Source organism: Phocoena sinus, chromosome 9, assembly GCF_008692025.1.
Source record: "Phocoena sinus isolate mPhoSin1 chromosome 9, mPhoSin1.pri, whole genome shotgun sequence".
In the NCBI taxonomy this organism is placed as follows: domain Eukaryota; kingdom Metazoa; phylum Chordata; class Mammalia; order Artiodactyla; family Phocoenidae; genus Phocoena; species Phocoena sinus.
The window spans coordinates 64,856,070-64,876,659 of record NC_045771.1 but is presented as its reverse complement, the minus strand read 5'-3'; the positions used below and the strand labels follow the sequence as shown (position 1 = coordinate 64,876,659).

Sequence of the window (20,590 nt, the reverse complement as noted above, 5' to 3'; positions counted from 1 at the left end):
AGAAAGAAGAGAGAGAGAAGAAGAGGATAAAATAAATAAAGTTATTAAATAAAAATAATTATTAAGAAAAAAAATTTTAAGTAAAAAACAAAAAACCAGACAGAACCCTAGGAAAAATGGTGAAAGCAAAGCTATACAGACAAAATCACACACAGAAGCATACACATACACACTCACCAAAAGAGGAAAAGGGGAAAAAATAGTCTATATTGGTCCAAAGTCCCACCTCCTCCATTTGGGATGATTCGTTGTCTATTCAGGTATTTCCACAGATGCAGGGTACATCAAGTTGACTATGGAGCTTGAATCTGCCGCTCCTGAGGCTGCTGGGAGAAGCTTCCCTTTCCCCTCTTTGTTTGCACAGCTCCTGGTGTTCAGCTTTGGATTTGGCCCCGCCTCTGCAGCATGTAGGTCACCTGAGGGCGTCTGTTCTTCGCTCAGACAGAACGGGGTTAAAGGAGCAGCTGCTTCTGGAGCTCTGGCTCACTCAGGCCGGGGGGAGGGAGGGGTACGGATGTGGGACAAGCCTGTGGCGGCAGAGGCCAGCGTGACGTTGCACCAGCCTGAGGCATGCCGTGTGTTCTCCAGGGAAGTTGTCCCTGGATCAGAGGACCTGGCAGTGTCGGGCTGCACAGACTCGTGGGAGCAGAGGTGGGGATAGTGACTGTGCTCGCACACAGGGTTCTTGGTGGCTGCAGCAGCAGCCTTAGTGTCTCATGCCCATCTCTGGGGTCCATGCTGATAGACGCGGCTCATGCCCGTCTCTGGAGCTCTTTTAAGCAGCGCTCTTAATCCCCTCTCCTCGTGCACCAGGAAACAAAGAGGCAAGAAAAAGTCTCTTGCCTCTTTGGCAGGTCCAGACTTTTTCCCGGACTCCCTCCCGGCTAGCCGTGGTGCACTCACCTCTTCAGGCTGTATTCATGCAGCCAACCCCAGTTCTCTTCCTGGGATCCGACTGAAGCCAGAGCCTCAGCTCCCAGCCCCGCCTGCCCCGGCGGGTGAGCAGCAAGCCTCTCAGGCTGGTGAGTGCAGGTCACCACCGATCCTCTGTGCGGGAATCTCTCCGCTTTGCCCTCCGCACCCCTGTTGCTGTGCTCTCCTCTGCGGCTCTGAAGCTTCCTTCCTCCGCCACCCGCAGTCTCTGCCGCAAGGGGGCTTCCTAGAATGTGGAAACCTTTCCTCCTTCACAGTCTCCCTCCCACTGGTGCAGGTCCCGTCTCTATTCTTTTGTCTCTGTTTTTTCTTTTGCCCTACCCAGGTACGTGGGGAGTTTCTTGCCTTTTGGGAGGTCTGAGGTCTTCTGCCAGAGTTCAGTAGGTGTTCTATAGGAGTTGTTCCACGTGTAGATGCATTTCTGATGTATCTGTGGGGAGGAAGGTGATCTCCACGTCTTACTCTTGAGCCATCTTCCTAAAATCTGTCTAGATTTCTTAACTAGTGATAACCTTGAGGGAAAAAAGGTCTAAGGGAATTTGACCAGTTGAGCTGTAACTTTATAAAGTCACTTCTAGATTTAAACTCTAAGATTCCACTATTTTAAATGAATGAGAAGTAAACCATTATGAATAAGACTTAAGGTGAAACTCGTATTTTCCTCAAATAACCTTGGGGCACCAATTCTCTCCCTGGGTAAATGCTTTATAATTCTAACAAACTGAATTTTTTAAGGCAGACATTACTTTTTTAGGTAAGCCTGAGCACACCTGCAGTATCTACTGACATCTTTTATTAGCAATAATTTAATATCATATGAAATTCAACACTAAGAGCCTGAGTTAAAAATTGAGATACTAGAAAATAAGTATTCACATAATCCTGTTGAAAAAACCATGAAGTAGTACTATTTCCATATATGATTCCATATTCATCTAGAAACCATAGGTTATAAGTCTATAATCAAATTTATACATGATCCTATTTTTCTCAATCTTGACAACTATTACATAAAGAGCTTCTCTAAGTTCTTAGGCATCTCTTATCCTTTGGGTTATGAAAAATCAAACACACATGCAACAAAATAGTTTGGTTTTGCTCACAAATCTGGATAAAAATAATAGGGTTAATAACGATAGTAATAATTATAATAATAATAATCACGATGGTATGTGTTACAATTTATAGAGGATTTAATGGGCCAGTAATTATGCTAGGCATTCTACGTATGCTATTCTCTGATGTTCCGAACTTGCCTACACAATATTACCTTTACTTTACTGATGAGGAAATACAAACTCAGAAGGCTTAAGGAATTTGCCCCAGAGTGGCAAAGCTACTAAGTGGAGGAGCAGATATTCAAATCCAGGTCTATCTGATTATAAACCTGATGTTCCACAGGCATATTTTACTTAAGTTCAATTTTATAAAAACTGACATATAAAAAAAGAGGTTTAACTCACAGATAATAAACATAAAACAATATTGGCTTCTTGACATGTATATGAGAAGACTGACTGTATACAAGAGATGTTTCCCAGGAATTGAACATTTCTCAGTGTCAGTAAGTACTTGGGAACAATTTCAGATAATGCCAAAATCTGCAGTGTACTGCCACTTTGCCAGCACGAAGCCTTTCATTTTATCATAAAGTACAGAAATATTAATCCTATTATATGAACCGCTTTCAAATCGTATAATTTAAACCTCTTTGCTTGAACTCTTAGTTTCTTTAAATACTTCTACGTAGAATATTCTTGTAGTTTGTCCACTGCATGGTAAAAAAAAAAAAAAGGAAATATACAAATCTATAGCTCATCCTTGCTGAACAATGAAACATCACAACATAAAAGCTTCAAAAATATCTACACAAAATTAAGAATGTAAGCAAAATATTACTTCCTCCTAGATTGTATTTTTCTTCTGTATCTGTATTCATATACATAGACACCTAGCAAAAACACAGGGCTGTATATGTCAGGATCTACTGTAACAGCTCTAGTCTAGATGAAGTGTGAGTCTAGTGAGTTTAGTGAGTTGTTTTAAAAGTGAAATTTAATTAAAAAGAATAAAATCAGGTACATCACACATAGTAAGGATAACAAAGTAAGTTTTGTTTTAGTGTAGAGTGTGTATATATATGTACAGGGTGTGTGCATGATAGAGTCTTGTAAAGAGTAGCGGGTGTGTGAAGGGCTATGTGTAGAGCTGTACGTAGGAACATGTGTAGGAATGTATGTGGAGGTGGAGGTGTGTACAGGGGTATGAGAAGGTTGATGTATGTGTATAATCATGTATATGAATGTGTGTAGGGTCCTCATAAGCCAAGTTATCCCCACACAAAGACAGGAATCTAGAAGTCAATGTGTGGACTTGATGATCACAATGATGCATTAGTACATTATTAGGAATAGTACATTAAGTCATATCCTATGGAAAATATTACTCAACTCTCATCAATTCTGTTTTGATTTACTATACCTTTTGTACCTTAAAAGGTTCAAAAATTACTTGTCATATATTTCATTTTTGTAATTTATTTTTCATTTCTTTTGGAAACAAAGCTAAATGCCTGGCATGCTCCAGACATTTGAGTTTTAACATTTTAAATTACCTATATTTAGGGTTAGTTTAAAATAGATATTCTTCATTTAAATTTACTACAACTTTGTAAAATCCTTTAAATTTGATTTCAAACCAAAGCCTGATGATTTCTCTTTGTCTTTAATTTCCTCTCAATATGAAGTTCATAAGAGGGTGACAATTAGTTAACTTCATTAGGCTAACTTGATCATGTTCTCCCCAGATCAATATGTAAAGTTACTCAAATAGAGAGCTGAGCTTAAAAAATTAATCTTCCTATACAATGAAAATAATACTAAATCATTATTAAATACCTCAATATCAGAAGAAATAAGTGAGTATACATTGAAATAAATACAGTGACTAAAAGGTTAAATATGGGTAAATGCTCAATTTTTAATAACAGTAAAAACACAAATTACTTAAACATTTTCTTTTAGTATGACTCATTAATAATAAACCTGTTAATTTAAAACAAATGAATTCTTTGCTAGGGACAAATTTTGCTTTAAATTACTCAAAACTAAAAAATACTTAGAAATGAATGACAACGAAAATATGATGACCCAAAACCTATGGGACAGAGCAAAAGCAGTTCAAAGAGGGAAGTTTATAGCAATTCAAACTCATTGCAAGAAACAAGAAAAATATCAAATAAACAATCTAACCTTATACCTAAAGCAACTAGAGAAAGAAAAACAAAGAAAACCCAAGTCAGTACAAGGAAAGAAATCATAAATATCAGAGCAGAAATAAATGAAACAGAAATGAATAAAACAATAGCAAAGATCAATAAAACTAAAAGTTGGTTCTTTGAGAAGATAAACAAAATTGATAAACCCTTAGCCAGTCTCATCAAGAAAAAAAGGGAGAGGACGCAAATCAATAAAATTAGAAATGAAAAAGTAGAAATCACAACTGACACCACAGAAATACAAAGGATTATAAGAGACGACTACAAACAACTATATGCCAATAAAATGGACAAGCACGAAGAAATGGACAAATTCTTGGAAAGGTACAATTTTCCAAGACTGAACCAGGGAGAATTAGAAAATATAAACAGACCTATCACAAGTAACGAAATTGAAACTAATTAAAAATCTTCCAACAAACAAAAGTCCAGGACCAGATGGCTTCACAGGTAAATTCTATCAAATATTTAGAGAAAAGCTAACACTGATCCTTCTCAAACTCTTCCAAAAATTGCAGAGGGATGAACACTCCAAATTTGTTCTATGAAGCCACCATCACCCTAATGCCAAAACCAGAAAAATATATCACAAAAAAAGAAAATTATAGACCAATATCACTGATGAACATAGATGCAAAAATCCTGAATAAAATGCTAACGAAATCCAACAACATATTAAAAGGATCATACACCATGATCAAGTGGGATTTATCCCAGGAATGCAAGGCTTCTTCAATATATGCAAATCAATCAATGTGATACACCATATTAACAAATTACAGAATAAAAACAATATGATCATCTCAATAGATGCAGAAAAAGTTTTTGACAAAATTCAACACCCATTTATGATAAAAACTCTCCAGAAAATGGGCACAGAGGGAACCTACCTCAACATAATAAAGGCCATATATGACAAACCTGCAGCAAACATCACACTCAATGGTGAAAAACATTTCCACTAAGATCAGGAACAAGACAAGGATGTCCACTCTTGCCACTCTTATCCAACATAGTTTTGGAAGTCCTAGCCACGGCAAACAGAGAAAAACAGAAATAAAAGAAATACAAATTGGAAAAGAAGTAAAACTGTGACTGTCTGCAGATGACATAATACTATACATAGAAAATCCTAAAGATGCCATCAGAAAACTAATAGAGCTAATGAATGAATTTGGTAAGGTTGCAGGATACAAAATTAATGCACAGAAATCTCTGGCATTCCTATATACTAACAACGAAAAATCAGAAAGAGAAATTAAACAATCCCATTTACCACTGCAACAAAAAGAATGAAATACCTAGGAATAAACCTAACTAAGGAGGTGAAAGACCTGTACCCAGAAAACTATAAAACACTGATGAAGGAAATCAAAGATGACATAAACAGATGGAGAGTATACCATGTTCTTGGATTGGAAGAATCAATATTGTGAAAATGACTATACTACCCAAAGCAATCTACAGATTCCATGCAATCCCTATCAAATTACCAATGGCATTCTTCACAGAATTAGAACAAAAAAGTTTACAATTTGTATGGAAACACAAAAGGCCCTGAATAGCCAAAGCAATCTTGAGAAAGAAAAATGGAGCTAGAGGAATCAGGCTCCCCAACTTCAAACTATACTACAAAGCTACAGTAATCCAGACAGTATGGTCCTGGCACAAAAACAGAAATATAGAGCAATGGAACAGGATAGAAAGCCCATAGGTAAACCCATGCACATATGGTCACATAATTTATGACAAAGGAGGCAAGAACATACAGTGGAAAAGACAGCCTCTTCAATAAGTGGTGCTGGGAAGCTAGACAATTACACATAAAGAATGCAATTAGAACACTACCTGACACCATACGCAAAAATAAACTCCAAATGGATTAAAGACCTACATGTAAGACCAGACACTATAAAACTTTTAGAGGAAAACATAGGAAAAACACTCTTTGACATAAACCACAGCAAGATCTTTTTTGATCCACCTCCTAGAGTAATGAAAATAAAAACAAAAATAAACAAATGGGACCTAATGAAACTTAAAATCTTTTGCACAGCAAAGGAAACCATAAACAAGACAAAAAGACAACCCTCAGAATGGGAGTAAATATTTGCAAATGAAACAACTGACAAAGGATTAATCTCCAAAATATGCAAACAGCTCATGGAGCTCAATATCAAAAAACAAACAACCTAATTAAAAAATGGGTGGAAGACCTAAACAGACATTTCTCCAAGGAAGACACACAGATGGCCAAGAGGCACATGAAAAGATGCTCAACATCATTAATTATCAGAGAAATGCAAATCAAGTACAATGAGGTATCACTTCAGAGCAGTCAGAATGGCCATCATCAAAAAATCTAGAAACAATAAATGCTGGAAAGGGTGTGGTGAAAAGGCAATCCTCCTGCACTGTTGGTGGGAATGTAAATTGATACAGCCACTATGGAAAACAGTATGGAGATTCCTTAAAAAACTAAAAATAGAACTACCATATGACCTAGCAATCCCACTACTGGTCATATACCCTGAGAAAATCATAATTCAAAAAGAGACATGTACCACAATATTCACTGCAGCACTATGTACAATAGCCAGGACAGGGAAGCAACCTAAATGTGCATCAACAGATGAATGGATTAAGAAGATGTGGCACATTTATACAATGGAATATTACTCAGCCATAAAAATATGAAATTGAATTATTTGTAGTGAGGTGGATGGACCTAGAGTCTGTCATACAGAGTGAAGTAAGATAGAAACAGAAAAACAAATACCATATGCTAAAGGATACATATGGAATCTAAAATAAATGGTACTGATGAACGCAGTGGCAGGGTAGGAATAAAGACTCACACATAGAGAAAGGAGTTGAGGACACAGGGGTATGGGGAAGGGGAAGCTGGGGCAAAGTGAGAGTAGCGTCGACATATATACACTACCAAACGTAAAATAGATAGCTAGTGGGAAGCAGCCACATAGCACAGTGAGATCAGCTTGGTGCTTTGCAACGACCTAGAGGGGTGGGATAGGGAGGGTGGGAGGGAGGCTCAAGAGGTAGGGGATATGGGGATATATGTATGCATATGGCTGATTCAGTTTGTTGTACAACAGAAACTAACACGGCATTATGAAGCAATTATACTCCAATAAAGATGTATAAAAAATAAATGAAATAAATCAATTCTTTGCCAGGGCAAAATTTGCTTTAAATTAACTCAAAACTAATGGCTTTCTATTGTTAATTCCAGTGAGGCTAAAAGAACCTATCTAAGAAAACTTTCTGCTGTAAAACAAAATTTTTCTTATATATAAATATTTTGAATATAAAAGCAACAATAATACTTTCTCACAAATATTCCTGCTCCCTGAATTTTTTGTAATAAGAATATCTTCAAGCCTTTGGCTTCATTAGATTTTTAAAACTCATATGTGGGAAAAATAAAATATTTGTTCTAAAAACAACATTCTCCCCAAGCTATAAAAGCAGGAAAAATACTACAACCGTATGTTTCTGTTTGGATTACTAGGGCTCCAAAATCACTTGTTACATGGGCTCCAAATTCACTTAAAAAGGAGTATAGGGCTTCCCTGGTGGCGCAGTGGTTGAGAGTCCGCCTGCCGATGCAGGGGACACGGGTTCGTGCCCCGGTCCGGGAAGATCCCACATGCCGCGGAGCGGCTGGACCCGTGAGCCATGGCCGCTGAGCCTGCGCGCCCGGAGCCTGTGCTCGGCGGCAGGAGAGGCCACAACAGTGAAAGGCCCGCGTACCGCAAAAAAAAAAAAGAGTATAATCTTTGAAAAGAAATTTTTTATATTTTATGGCTCAAGTCAAGGGGTTAACGTTTTAGTGACAGTGAACCAAATGAAAATGGAGCTTGTATCTAAAAAATAGAAATCTTCAAGTTGTAAAAATAACAAAATATTAGTAGTGGTTCTTCCCTGAGTGATTTTTATTTTCATCTTTATATATTATTCTATAATAAGCATGTATGCTTATAACTTTCAAAAAAGTAATTAAAATTATGACCACTTACCATAGACATCATAATTAGACTAAACAAAATCTTTTCATCTTAATACCTAAATATCTAGACAAGTTACACTGAAGAAACAAAAAATTTCTCAGTCTCATATATCTAACCTTACATTTATATATCTATTCATTGACTTTTTTAGCTTTGATATATAAAACATTTGCAATATACAGTGTGATTCACATGGTTACTAGTGGTAAACGCACTTCTGAAAGTTTTCAACACTTTCTAGGATCCTATAATAATGGAATATGGCAAAAGCTTTGCCCATCCTCCACTGTTGTCTTGTTTTTTAAGGAAAAAATAACCATGCAAAAGATTTAAACATTAAAAAGGAAAATGTAATCCGTGTTTCAGTTGTGAATGCTGACATGAAATTTCTGAGAATCTGGCTTCATACATAGTACAGAATACTTTACTATCATAGTTGTATTATTTGTGGGTCAAAAGTGAAGAAATATGCTGGAATAAAGAGAGCAAAAACAGCCCACAAAGGCAAAAGGACTAATCCTGAATTTTCGGCCCAAATAAAAATGAAGAGCCCTCACTCCTTCCAGCTTGCACCTTGAAAAAGATTATTTGTAATTAAAATGCCGACAGAGAACTATTTAGCAGCAGCATTGCCACTGCGGCATACAATATATTTGACGCTATGGAAGTCACAACAGCTGCTAACTGTACTCAGCCTCACACTGACCTTAATGTGTCATGAAAAATGAAGGACTTTACAATATAAGAAATGCAAATAGAACTGATTTTACAAAGAAAGGACAAGAAGCTAGGTTTGAAATAAGACGGTGGGCAATTTAAACTGTTGTCAACAATGTTACTTATGTGAAGCAAAAGATTACCAATTATTTTTTCCACCATCCCCCCACCTCTGTCTTTTTAATACCCGTTGACTTTAACAAGACAGGTCTGAATGTGTCATAAGTTAATTCTTTATCAGTTTTCATATATCATCCTTTACCTTGGCCTGCTGAAAATTATGCAAGCTATAAATTAGCTTTAAACAAGCTCTGAATCAGGCTAGAACTGGTTTTTGAATTAAAGAGCCTTCAGTATATTACAAGGTGCTGTCATTTTATTACCTCAATCAATTCAGTGTGGCCTGAGGTGGAAGGAAATGAATACTGTCTTCATTGGCAATGGGTTTATCTCTTACAGCAGGCTCTGGAAACGTAACTGCAGCAATGAATTGAAAGCGAAAGTTACACTTAACATTACCAATGCAGGAAATTGTTGCTCCTTAACAAAGTTGGAGTTTCAAAGGAAAAAAAGATGTTTCTATACTATGAAAAATATACAAAAAATTAACACTTGATTAAAATTAAATTTTATAGAATACTGAAGAAATATAGTTAAAGCCAACGTTCTATTACAATAATTTTAAGTGGTCCTCAGATAAAGAAAAAAAAAACCAACACAATGGATGTGCTATTCTCAGTGTTTCAGAAATACTAGACATAAATGTATATTTCATCTTTATCTTAGTGAAAACTATTTCATTTCTTTTTCCTGTGCAACTAAATAGAAAAGTGAATTAGGTATTAGTCAGGTTCATTGTCATTGTTACTAGACTCTAAAAGAGCCAAAAAAAAAGAAAAAAGCCCTAACAAGTAGGTTTATTTATTGCTGTCTCCATTATAAAGTGAGCAAATGAGGTACAGAGATATTAAGTCACCTGCCCAAATTTACAGTTACCTAGACAATTTGATTCCAAGTCTATTCTTAAAGGAGACTATTTGACTAAGAGTACAGGGACACCAAGTACATCTAAGAGACAAATTTTTCAGGAAACTGTTTGTACCAGAAATAGTAATGAGGAACACTGATGAGAGAAGGAACAAAATCAAGTTCAGAGACTTAGAAGAGTATGTCAAGTGAAGACAGAGGTGGATTCCAGTGACAATAGACAAACCAGCACGTTTATATGCAAGTACTCATATAACACGCATATAACACAAGAATGCGTTCAGTCTTTGACAAAGTTTAATCAGAGGACTATGTGTTGCTCTACCTAATCACTGTGTACCCTCCCATAGTTTGAGTTTACTCATGATTTGCAAAATGATTTTAGACATCTATATTTTAGCACTAAACTTGTTTTTAATTACTGAACAGATTTAGTGACAATATAAAATAATTTCTGAAGTGCTCAGTGATAGATTAATAAATGACTGTAAAAAGAGCACTAACTGACACTAACCTAGTCATTGCTCTGCCATTAACTAGCTGTATAAACCTGAGATTAACAAGAGGTTACTTCTTTGAGTCTTACTTCTCTTAACTATAAAATAAAGCACTTTGACCAGATAATATTTTTCAAATTATTTAATGCTACAAGTGGTAGTAAAATCAATTTAGTGGAGACTGATCAGCATTTTTTAATGTAAAAAGAAAAGAACAAAAATTATCAGCATGCTTTTTATTCTGTAAAATCTTTAGGTTATATGTAGCAAACTATATAAAATAAATCTCTGACTGAAAAAGCTTGTGAATCACGGGTCTAAATAATGTCTCCTCTCCTGACCCCTAACATCCTCTAAAGGGCAAACAGAACTTCGGTGGTTACAAATTCATGGTATAATATTTGTAACCCTTTATGATATGGTCTCCATCTACCCTCCCAACCACTTGCTTTGCATTAAAAACATATTAGCTGAAAAGACTACATTTTCTCCATTGAATTGCCTTTACTCTTTTCCCAAAGATTGGGTTATTACATATACATGGGTCTGTTTCTGGGCTGTCTATTCTGTTCCACTGATCTATGTCTATTCTTTTGCCTATACCACACTGCCTTGGTTACTGTAGCTTTATAGTAAGTCTTGAAATCAGATAGTTGCAGTCCTCCAACTTTGTTCTTCTCCTTCAATACTGTCTTAGCTATTCAAGGACTTACATCTTTCCATATAAACTTTAGATCTGTTTGTCAATATCAACAAAATAACTTGCTAGGAATCTGACTGGGTTTGCACTGAATGTATCGTTGAAGTTGGGAAGAACTGTCATCTTGAGAGTATCAAGTAAAGTCTTTCTATCTATGTACATGGAATATTTCTCCATTTGATTTTGATTTCTTTCCCCATTTGATATTGATTTATTTCTTTGTAGTTTTCCTCATATGGATCTTGTACATATTTTGTTAGATTTATATATAAGTATATGATTTATTTTTGGTGCTAAGGAAATTGGTATTGTGTTTTTAATTTCAATTCCAATTGTTCATTGCTGGATATAAAAAAGTAATTGACTTCTGAATATTAAAAATTGTATGTATAGCTGATTCACTTTGTTATACAGCAGAAACTAACACACCACTGTAAAGCAATTATACTCCAATAAAGATGTTAAGAAAAAAAAGAAAAATTGGCATTGGTACACTTGGACATCCATGTGAAAAAAAGAAAAAATAAGAGTCTACACACTGATCTTATACTTTTCACAAAAATTAACTCAAGGGCTTCCCTGGTGGCGCAGTGGTTGAGAGTCCGCCTGCCGATGCAGGGGACACGGGTTTGTGCCCCGGTCCGGGAGGATCCCACATGCCGCGGAGCGGCTGGGCCCGTGAGCCATGGCTGCTGAGCCTGCGCGTCCGGAGCCTGTGCTCCGCAACGGGAGAGGCCACAACAGTGAGAGGCCCGCGTACCGCAAAAAAAAAAAAAAAAAAAAAAATTAACTCAAAATGGTTCAGAAACCTAAATGTAAAATGCAAAACTATAAAGTTCCTAGAAGAAACAAGAGAAGATCTAGCTGACCATGGATTTGACCATGACTTTTTAGATACAACAAAAGAACCACCCATGAGAGAAAAAAAATTAAGTTGAACTTCATTAAAATTAAAAACTTCTGAAACAGAAGCAACCTAAATGTCTACCAATGGATGAAAGGATAAAGAAGATGTGGCACATATATAGTGCAGGTTCATCAATGGTAACAAATGTAACACTGAGGTGTGGGATGTCACAAGTGGGGGAGGTTGGCTGTGCATCTGTGGACAGGTGATACATGGAAACTCTCTGTATGGTCCACTCAATTTTGCTGTGAACCTAAAATGTAAAGGAAAAAAATAATGAAAGAAAGAAAGAAATGAGGTATCAAACCATGAAAAAACATGGAGAAAAATGTGTATTACTAAGTAAAAGAAGCCAATGTGAAAAGGTTATGTACTATGTAATTCCAACTATATGACATTCTGGAAAAGGCAAAAGTATGGAGACAGTAAAAAGATCTGTGACTGCCAGGAGTTTAGGGGGGAGGGAAGGAGGGGTAAATAGGTGGAACACAAGGGATTTTTAGGCAGTGAAACTATCCTCTATGATACTGTAATGGTAGATATATGCTGTCACACATTTTTCAAAACCCACAGAATATACAACATAAAGAGTGAATCCTAATGTAAACTGTGGACATTAGTTAGTAATAATGTGTTAATTGTCTCATTAATTGTAACAAATGTACCACACTAACGCAAGATGTTAATAACAGGGGAAACTATTACTACAGCTTCATATATTACAGGAGTGGGCGCAGGAATGGGGGGCATATGGGGAACTCTGTACTTTCCACTCAATTTTTCTGTAAAGCTAAAACTGCTCCAAAAAAGTCTATAAAAAAAAAAGAAAAAGAAAAAAATTAAACATCTTTAGCATTTACTATTAGTATAATTACTGCTTTTCAAATTATTATGCCGTTTCCCCAATACAAATTGTACACACACTCCTTCTCTCCAAGGATTCCCCCTGTGCTGCTTCAAACAGCGGAAAGGCCTTTGAAATATGGTAGCACATGGTAGCATTATACTTTCCTGGCCTCTCAACATTAGGTATAACTATATAATTTGTATGGAGTTAAATGTGTCAATTTCCAGATATGATTGTAAAAGCCATTTTATAATTTGCCATATTTCCTGCTACAGTGCCTTGGACCACAGATGTTGAAATAAAACTGCCATCAGCTTCGGTTCTCAAGTGACTATGATGTACAGAGTTGCTCTGTCAACCTGTATTGACATGTTACTTGCGTGAGAAATCAACTTGTGTTAGTTCACAGAAAATCTGGGATTTTTTTGTGTGTGCTGCTTAACCTAGCTTATCCTGACTTACATTCCTATCAAATCCAACCTAATTTTCATAATTCCATTCAGATGTCACATTATCCACAATCTTTTTGATTCTTGGATCTGAAAGCAATGTTTCTAGCCTTCTAATTCCCAGTAGTTTATCTGTACCTTCTAATGGCATTTAACACTTTAAATCTTGTATTAACACTTTAAGTCCTATAATTATATCCATACATGCCTTATCTATCCTATAGAACATAATTTTTTAAGGGTCAGATTTATGTCTAATTATTTTAGTACATCTCAAGCACCTAGCAGAGTATGTGGCATACCTTTTGAATACTACACAGATTTCTTTCAGTAAAATGAGGTTCCTATTGCAGATTATATTGGTAGGTCCATCAAGACAAAGAAAATATCTGTATAAATAAAAGTTACTGTTTCTTATCAAATATTATGTTTCTTATCAAATGTTGTGTACAAAATATGAAATAGACATTTTCTTTCAGATTAGTTTTAAACTCTTAGACAACCCCAGTGTTCTTCATTCTGGAGGAGACAGTTTCTTTTTAATTTAAAACTATATCTCTATTCCAAGGAAATTTACTATAATCAATAGGTACTTTTAAATGTTAACAGAAATTCTGACTGATCTAGACAAAAACAATTCTAAGAAAGGATATTATTTTAAACTTGCTGAATAGATATTCTCTTACATCTCTTAGTGTAGGTCTTTTCTGCATATTTGGGTCATGGCTGGCAGAAATTTATGTTTCAGACATCCATCTGTTGTTCACCAAACAGCCTTGGGCATCTAAGGCAAAAACTAGAAGCTGTACCACTTCTACTGCCATTCAGCGAAATGAAAGTTTAAAAAATAATTTCAATCACAACAAATAGGAAACAGGCTAGCAGTGAAGAACTACCAGGAGCAATTTTAAATCTATCTCGGAAAAAATTACGTGCAACATTCAGGTTCCTTGTCTTCAAGGAATTATGAAAAATATTCCTCTGCCATAAGAGTTTGCAGTTGGTAAAGAGAGCCTAGACATGAAAAGATGAATAACAATGCAAAGAAACATCTACCAAATGAACAGTCTAGCAAAATGCAAAAGAATTTTAGTGTAGTCCTACGGATTGCTGGGAAAACTAGGTTTTAAACTGAACATTCAATTAAACAAACAAGCATGACACCCTGATGATATCTGTAAAAGGGAGAGGAAAGGAAGGAGGGAGGCAGGGAGAGAGAGAGACAGAGGAACACCTGTCTGGAATACTAGCATGGGTCCAGATTATAGATGGCCTTGAAAGTCAGGGATAAAACTGTGATGTCTGTCTTACAGTAGTGGACAATGAAGAGCTCCTTCTTTGAGTTTTCTAACCTGGAAGGACATGTGAAAAGTGACCTTTCAAAAAGACTGATTTGGAAAACTCTGTAGGAGGGCTTAATGAGAATAGAAACTTAGATTCTGAAGAGAAAGATTTTGGGGATAAAGAACAAAAGTAAGTGACATTTTTTTTTTCTTCTGAGAAAAGAAATGAGATGGAGGTATTTTGAAAGTAACAAAGGTTGAAGTAGGAAAAGTAACAAGGACTATTTCTAAGGTTGGGAAGAGATAAGATAAGGGTATGGCCCCTTTTTTCTCAGTGAAGACAGTCATCTAGAAAAAACTAGGGTGCTGTAAATACAACTGAGACTTGAGGTATGTAGCAAATATCTGAAGTAACTGCTCTAAGAAATCTGATCCAAGAGCTCATAAAAGACAGCAATGAGGCTTGGTTTAACTTAGGAGCCATAAAATTTGTAGTGAACCTAAGTCCATGAATTCCTCCAGTTATTTCTAGTCCGAAGGAAAAAAAAAATTGAGATGAAACAACACAGTGGATCCAGAGAAAGTTGAGGAATTATAATAGAGAGCTCTAATGTTTTTGAAAAGTATCCATTAAAATGCCAAATCATAGCTTAAAAAGAGGGAGGGAGGTAAAATCAGAAAGAAGATGATGTCCTGGCATCTTGAGGAAATGGTGGAAAGTATCTGAAAAAGTGGAAGAACTAAGAAAAAAGATGATGATCTGAGTCACGATGATTGGGTATATGACATTTTCACAGTAAAGGACTATTGGGTAGGTGACATTCTACCTCTCATAAACAGTCTAAAATTTCATTTTTAAAAGATATACACTGATAAAATACTTCAGAAAATATTTTCTTCAAAGCCTCACACACACAAAGATTGGTCTGGTAATTCATCAAAGGAGAAAGAAGCCTGAAGAATGAGGAAAGGTGAGATTGGAGAGGATTTCTTTAACAGAGGTACTATAGAGGAAGTCCCTATATAGGAGAGTCTTTCTGAAAAGTATTCAAAGTTTTTGTCCCCTAGAAGTTTCAGGGACACTGAGACTGGTTGGAGAGGCTTCTGAAGAGTACTCAGAGAACTTGTCCTCTAGGAGTTTTGAGGGACATAGAGTTGAGCTGGTGATGCATCTATATAGTTGAGCAGCAAAGATGCAGGGGGAATGACTGCTCTTCTAAGCTTACAGGGCAAGGGGTTGCATGTGCTTACCTTAAGACCAATGAGTAAGACACGTGAAAGACAGCAAGACTCTGTTGTCTAGAAAGGGATCTGGGCCAAAGAGGACAGCCTAGTGGGAGTGGGGTGATGCCAATCAGAGAGGAGCCAAAAGGGACTTCGTTCACAAAATGAGTTACAGGCAACCCACAATAGAACATGTCTCTCACTTCAAGGGAACAGCAGGTAGGAAAGCCCTAGCAATGAGAAATCACTAAAAAGCCACAGAAGGAAGCAGGGACAAGAGTCAAACTCCAGTATGTGCCCCTTCCAAACTATAGATTTCCCAGTTTGAAGCAGGTCTGAGGTGGTGAGAGGAGAAGCTTTGAACTGGTTGAGAGACTGAAACCTTGATATTAAATTGGACTAGATTTTTGATATTGAAAAAGAAGAGAAGACTGGAAAACCCATGAGTCACTCGAAAAAAGAAAATCCATCAGAGCTTGTTTAAAGGCACAGGAATGAAAGAATTAAGTTGCTTTCTATGTGCATCTTGTCTTGAATTCAGGAACAAAATTTACTTAGATCAGAATAAAAAAGGAAAATTAGTCTTTTTAAAATAGTAGTCTGGGACTTCCCTGGTGGTCCAGTGGTTAAGACTCCGTGCTCCCAATGCAGGGGGCCCAGGTTAGATCCCTGGTCAGGGAAGTAGATTTGGCATGTGGTCTCTTCCACAATTTAGAGCCCGCATGCCACAACTAAAAGATCCCGTGTGCCGCGACTAAGGATCTTGCGTGCCACAACTAAGGATCTGTGTACGTGTGCAAGTAAGACCCTGCACAGTCAAATATATAAATAAATGAAGCTTATTAAAAAAAACAGTAATCTGGATAGTCCTTAAAGCATTTAATATAGAGACCAGATAAGACCACTTCTATTGTCTCCTTTTATTTAAATTAATTTTGTTTAAACGTGTCAGTTTCAGACTACAGGATTTTTTTCCCCCCTCAAATTGCCATGGTGAGTTTTTAAAAAAAGGCAACTAATTGTATTTGGCCCTATTAGGAAGGTTCCTATCTTAGGGAAGCTTTTTACTGATGAAGGAACACAAATACACTTGATAAATATACAGAATGTCATGTTTCCAAATGCTGCTTTCATTAAGTCTGGGAAAAATGAGGAGGGGAGAAAGAGTAGGAAAGGAGAAAATCTGGGGATTTGGGAACAGCTAAATCATGAAGAAAGTTTACCTCACAGAAAAAATTAGATTCATGAGCAGCAGAACTCAAAAGGAAGCACTCAAAAAGAAATGGAGGATAAGATGGTACTTAATATAGTATTTATGCTGTAAACAGGTTAAAGCTTCCACATTGTCATTAAATGTCACAGGGAAAGGGTAGGAAAATGTCTAAATTATATACCACTTTGCTTTCTTTAAAGGAAAAAAGAAAGTTTTCTAAAAATATCTACTTCATTCACAATCCTAAGATGACATGAAGTGGGGAAAAATTGATTAATGATAACTAGACTAATGACTGGATGCTGGAATAAAGTTTGAATTGAGTTATTAAGTAATGATTTTTTGTTGGTGTGTGTATGTTGAAACCACTGCATTAAAATAAGAAAATAATGCTGAAACATCCCATGTTCATGACTTGCTTTAGACTATATATCTATGCTTTGGATCTGGTTCACAAATATCTGCTAATCTACATTTAAAAAACTGATTTTAGAAACAGAATTTACAGAATACCATCTGTCTTTAGAAGCTGAGAAAATAGTCCAGTCCCTCAGGAACACAAAAGTGAACTGATAAAATGTTTTGATGAAGTTTGAACTTTTCAAAGTGATTCTTAAAAAATTTAACCTCTATAAGCATACTTTAAAGAGTTTTCACACCAGCGAAGCAGATAATCATTTGTAGCCATTACTGAAGGTACATTTAACAAAAAACCAACTTAACTTCAATGACGATATAACACTACAACATAAACCTTTAAGAAACCTTCAGAGAAAACATTAAAATAGATTGCATCTTAGGTGACCAGAGTTTAAATTTAGCATATGGATATGGTCCAGAGGAAAAAAGAGAACAATATATTAAAGCTAGCTAAAATAATTTGTAGAAGTCTGAAATCACAAAAGAACGTAGATGGCTGAGCTAGGTCACAGGTGGAAATACGGTGGAATAAAAACAGTTACATATATGGATCTTTATCTGTCAAGGAAGAGGGAAACATTTTTTAACTTTTTTATAGGTGAGGTAATAATTTCATACTCTTTGGTATGAAAAGAACTAACCCAAATGAATCTAAAACTGCATGATAATTACTATTTGATCCATTGACAGACAAGGTATTATTTTTGAATAAGAGGATTTTTTACTGCAAAATAATGCTAATACTGAAAAAATATATACAAAATCTTCCAGTTTATACATAAAGTGGCTGACACTGCACAAATCAGAATATTCTTAAACTATCTTTGCAAAGAGATTGAATATGGTTGGTTTTAGTTTCTTTTTACAGTACATGTTTTCAAAGCTTCACAACTCATGACAAACATTAGACAGTAATATTTGACTCAGCTAAAATACAATGCTTAATACCTAGTTAAAAAAAAAAATTCACTTCTAGATCCCTTTCCCTCACCTCCCTCCAAGTGCAACAGATTAGATTCTGCTGGGTCCACATAAACCATCTATGTTGTCAAGCAGCAGCTCCCTCAGCAAAGACACATACTTCACTGAATTTTATAAAGAAAGGGCCTTGAGGAGTTATAGTCTATCCTTTAATACCTTACAGTAGTACCATCCTTAATCGATTCATTTAAGAATTACCTCCAGGATTTAGTCTCCTATTCATTAAAAAGACCAAAATAGATCGCACTTAACAATAAAAGTATTTTTCCTTTTCCTATTACTAGTAGTGTTTATTTATAATAGAAAAATTATCTGAGTTTCTACATGATGAAAATCTAAAATGGCTTCAGGACAAAATCTAATTTGAGAAGCTCTTGCAACAAGGAATAGAGAATTCCTATTTCAATATATGAAAAGTTTCTAAAATACAGGCTCTTGAATCAGGCAGATATGGGTTTGAATCACTGCTGTACCACTTACTAGCTGTGTAATGTTGAACTTCTTTGAACCTCATTTTTTTTTAATCCACAGAGAAGAGATGAAAAACAGTAACTACCATAAAGACTATTGTGAGGATTAAATGAGTATACATTTTAAGTGCTTAGATAATGCTAGGCACATAGAGGTACTCAATAAATGTTAATTACTAATATTATTACTAGTAGTGAGGCAGGAGATAGATGGGCCCCAGTCTGAATAGCTGGAGTTTCTCCCCTGTGGACAGATACTCCAAAACAGCAGGAGCGAGAGAAGAGCTGAGCCCTGCCCAGATAACAGATAAAAGACCACATATTCCTCATTCTTGAAGTCAAGGAGACCTTCCCAACTATTCATGCACAGAAAGGCTCCTCAAAGGTCTAAAGGGGGCGTCACCTCATAGTAAGTGATGTCAGGTTACCCATAGGCCTCTTCACTGGAATCCATCTTGGCTAAGAGATGCGCATGCACACATGGGAGGTTCCTGACATATACCAAATACGGACTCAGAACCAGGCAAATCAAGATGATTGGCCAAAGGAAACCCAGAAGAAATGCCCCATAAAAGTGATTCAAACTACCATGAGGGTGCAACTCACTCCCTCTGAGCCCACCCATGTGTATATCCACAGGTACCCTTTATCCTCCTAATAAACACTTTACTTGCTTCACTACTTTCCAACTCTATGTGGAAATTCATTTCTACACAGCTGATGCGCCAGGGCCTGGTCCCTGGCCACTGGTCTAGTGGCTAGGATTCAGTGCTCTCACTGCTGTGGCTTGACTTCAATCTCTGTCTGGGAACGAAAATCCTGCTTCAAGCCGCTGCTGCAGGCCAAGGCCAACTGAGATCAGTAGGGTACTTTCTTATTTTTAAAATGTTCATTTTTTTGACCCAGAAATTACACTGAGAGTATATCTGAGCAAAAGAATATTGTATAGTACTTTAAAAATCTCATTAGAAAAGAGTATTTAACACTATGGAAAATTGTCATATAATGCAATTATATGAAAAAAAAGTATGTAACAGAATGTATAATATAATTGCCATTTTTAGAGAGGAGGTTGAGATAGAATATACCACTAAAATACGAGCAGAAATACAAATACATTTAGGTGCTATAATTGCAGGTAATTTAAAATTTTCTTTTTTTTGCAGTACACAGGCCTCTCACTGCTGCAGCCTCTCCCGCCGCAGAGCACAGGCTCCGGACACACAGGCCCAGCGGCCATGGCTCACGGGCCCAGCCGCTCTGCAGCATGTGGGATCCTCCCAGACCGGGGCACGAACCCGCGTCCCCTGCATCGGCAGGCGGACCCCCAACCACTGCACCACCAGGGAAGCCCTTAAATATTTTTATCTTTTTAAAATTTTCCAAATATTCTACAATAACCATGTGTTCCATTTCTAAGAAATTAAAAAACACACATGTATGTAATTTTTTTCTGACTTCAAATTTCTCCAGAAAAGTAGAGTCAGAGAAAAGAAAAAAGGAGAAAAAAAGAGTTAAGAAGCATTTTTAAAGCAATATTTTATATAAAGGATATTAGTTTTATTACACTAAAATTTTGCTATTCTGAATTACACTCTAGCTTTAAACAAAACTCAAATAGAGTCTGACACCTCAGTTATATCAATTTAATCAT

General features: G+C 36.3%; 1 protein-coding gene across 4 annotated transcripts in view; it reads right to left on the bottom strand.

The window, feature by feature from the left end:
• PHF14 (PHD finger protein 14) overlaps positions 1 to 20,590 on the bottom strand; it is a 208,379-nt gene that overhangs the window by 42,740 nt on the left and 145,049 nt on the right. The window contains exon 19 of one of the 4 annotated variants that reach the window (XM_032643191.1): positions 9,356 to 9,435. The exons of the other annotated variants lie outside the window; for them this stretch is intronic. Within the exon in view, the coding sequence (XP_032499082.1) occupies positions 9,412 to 9,435 (24 nt within the window). The 3' untranslated portion in view covers positions 9,356 to 9,411. Of the gene's footprint in view, positions 1 to 9,355; positions 9,436 to 20,590 lie in introns of those variants that run through there. 4 annotated transcript variants of the gene reach the window in all.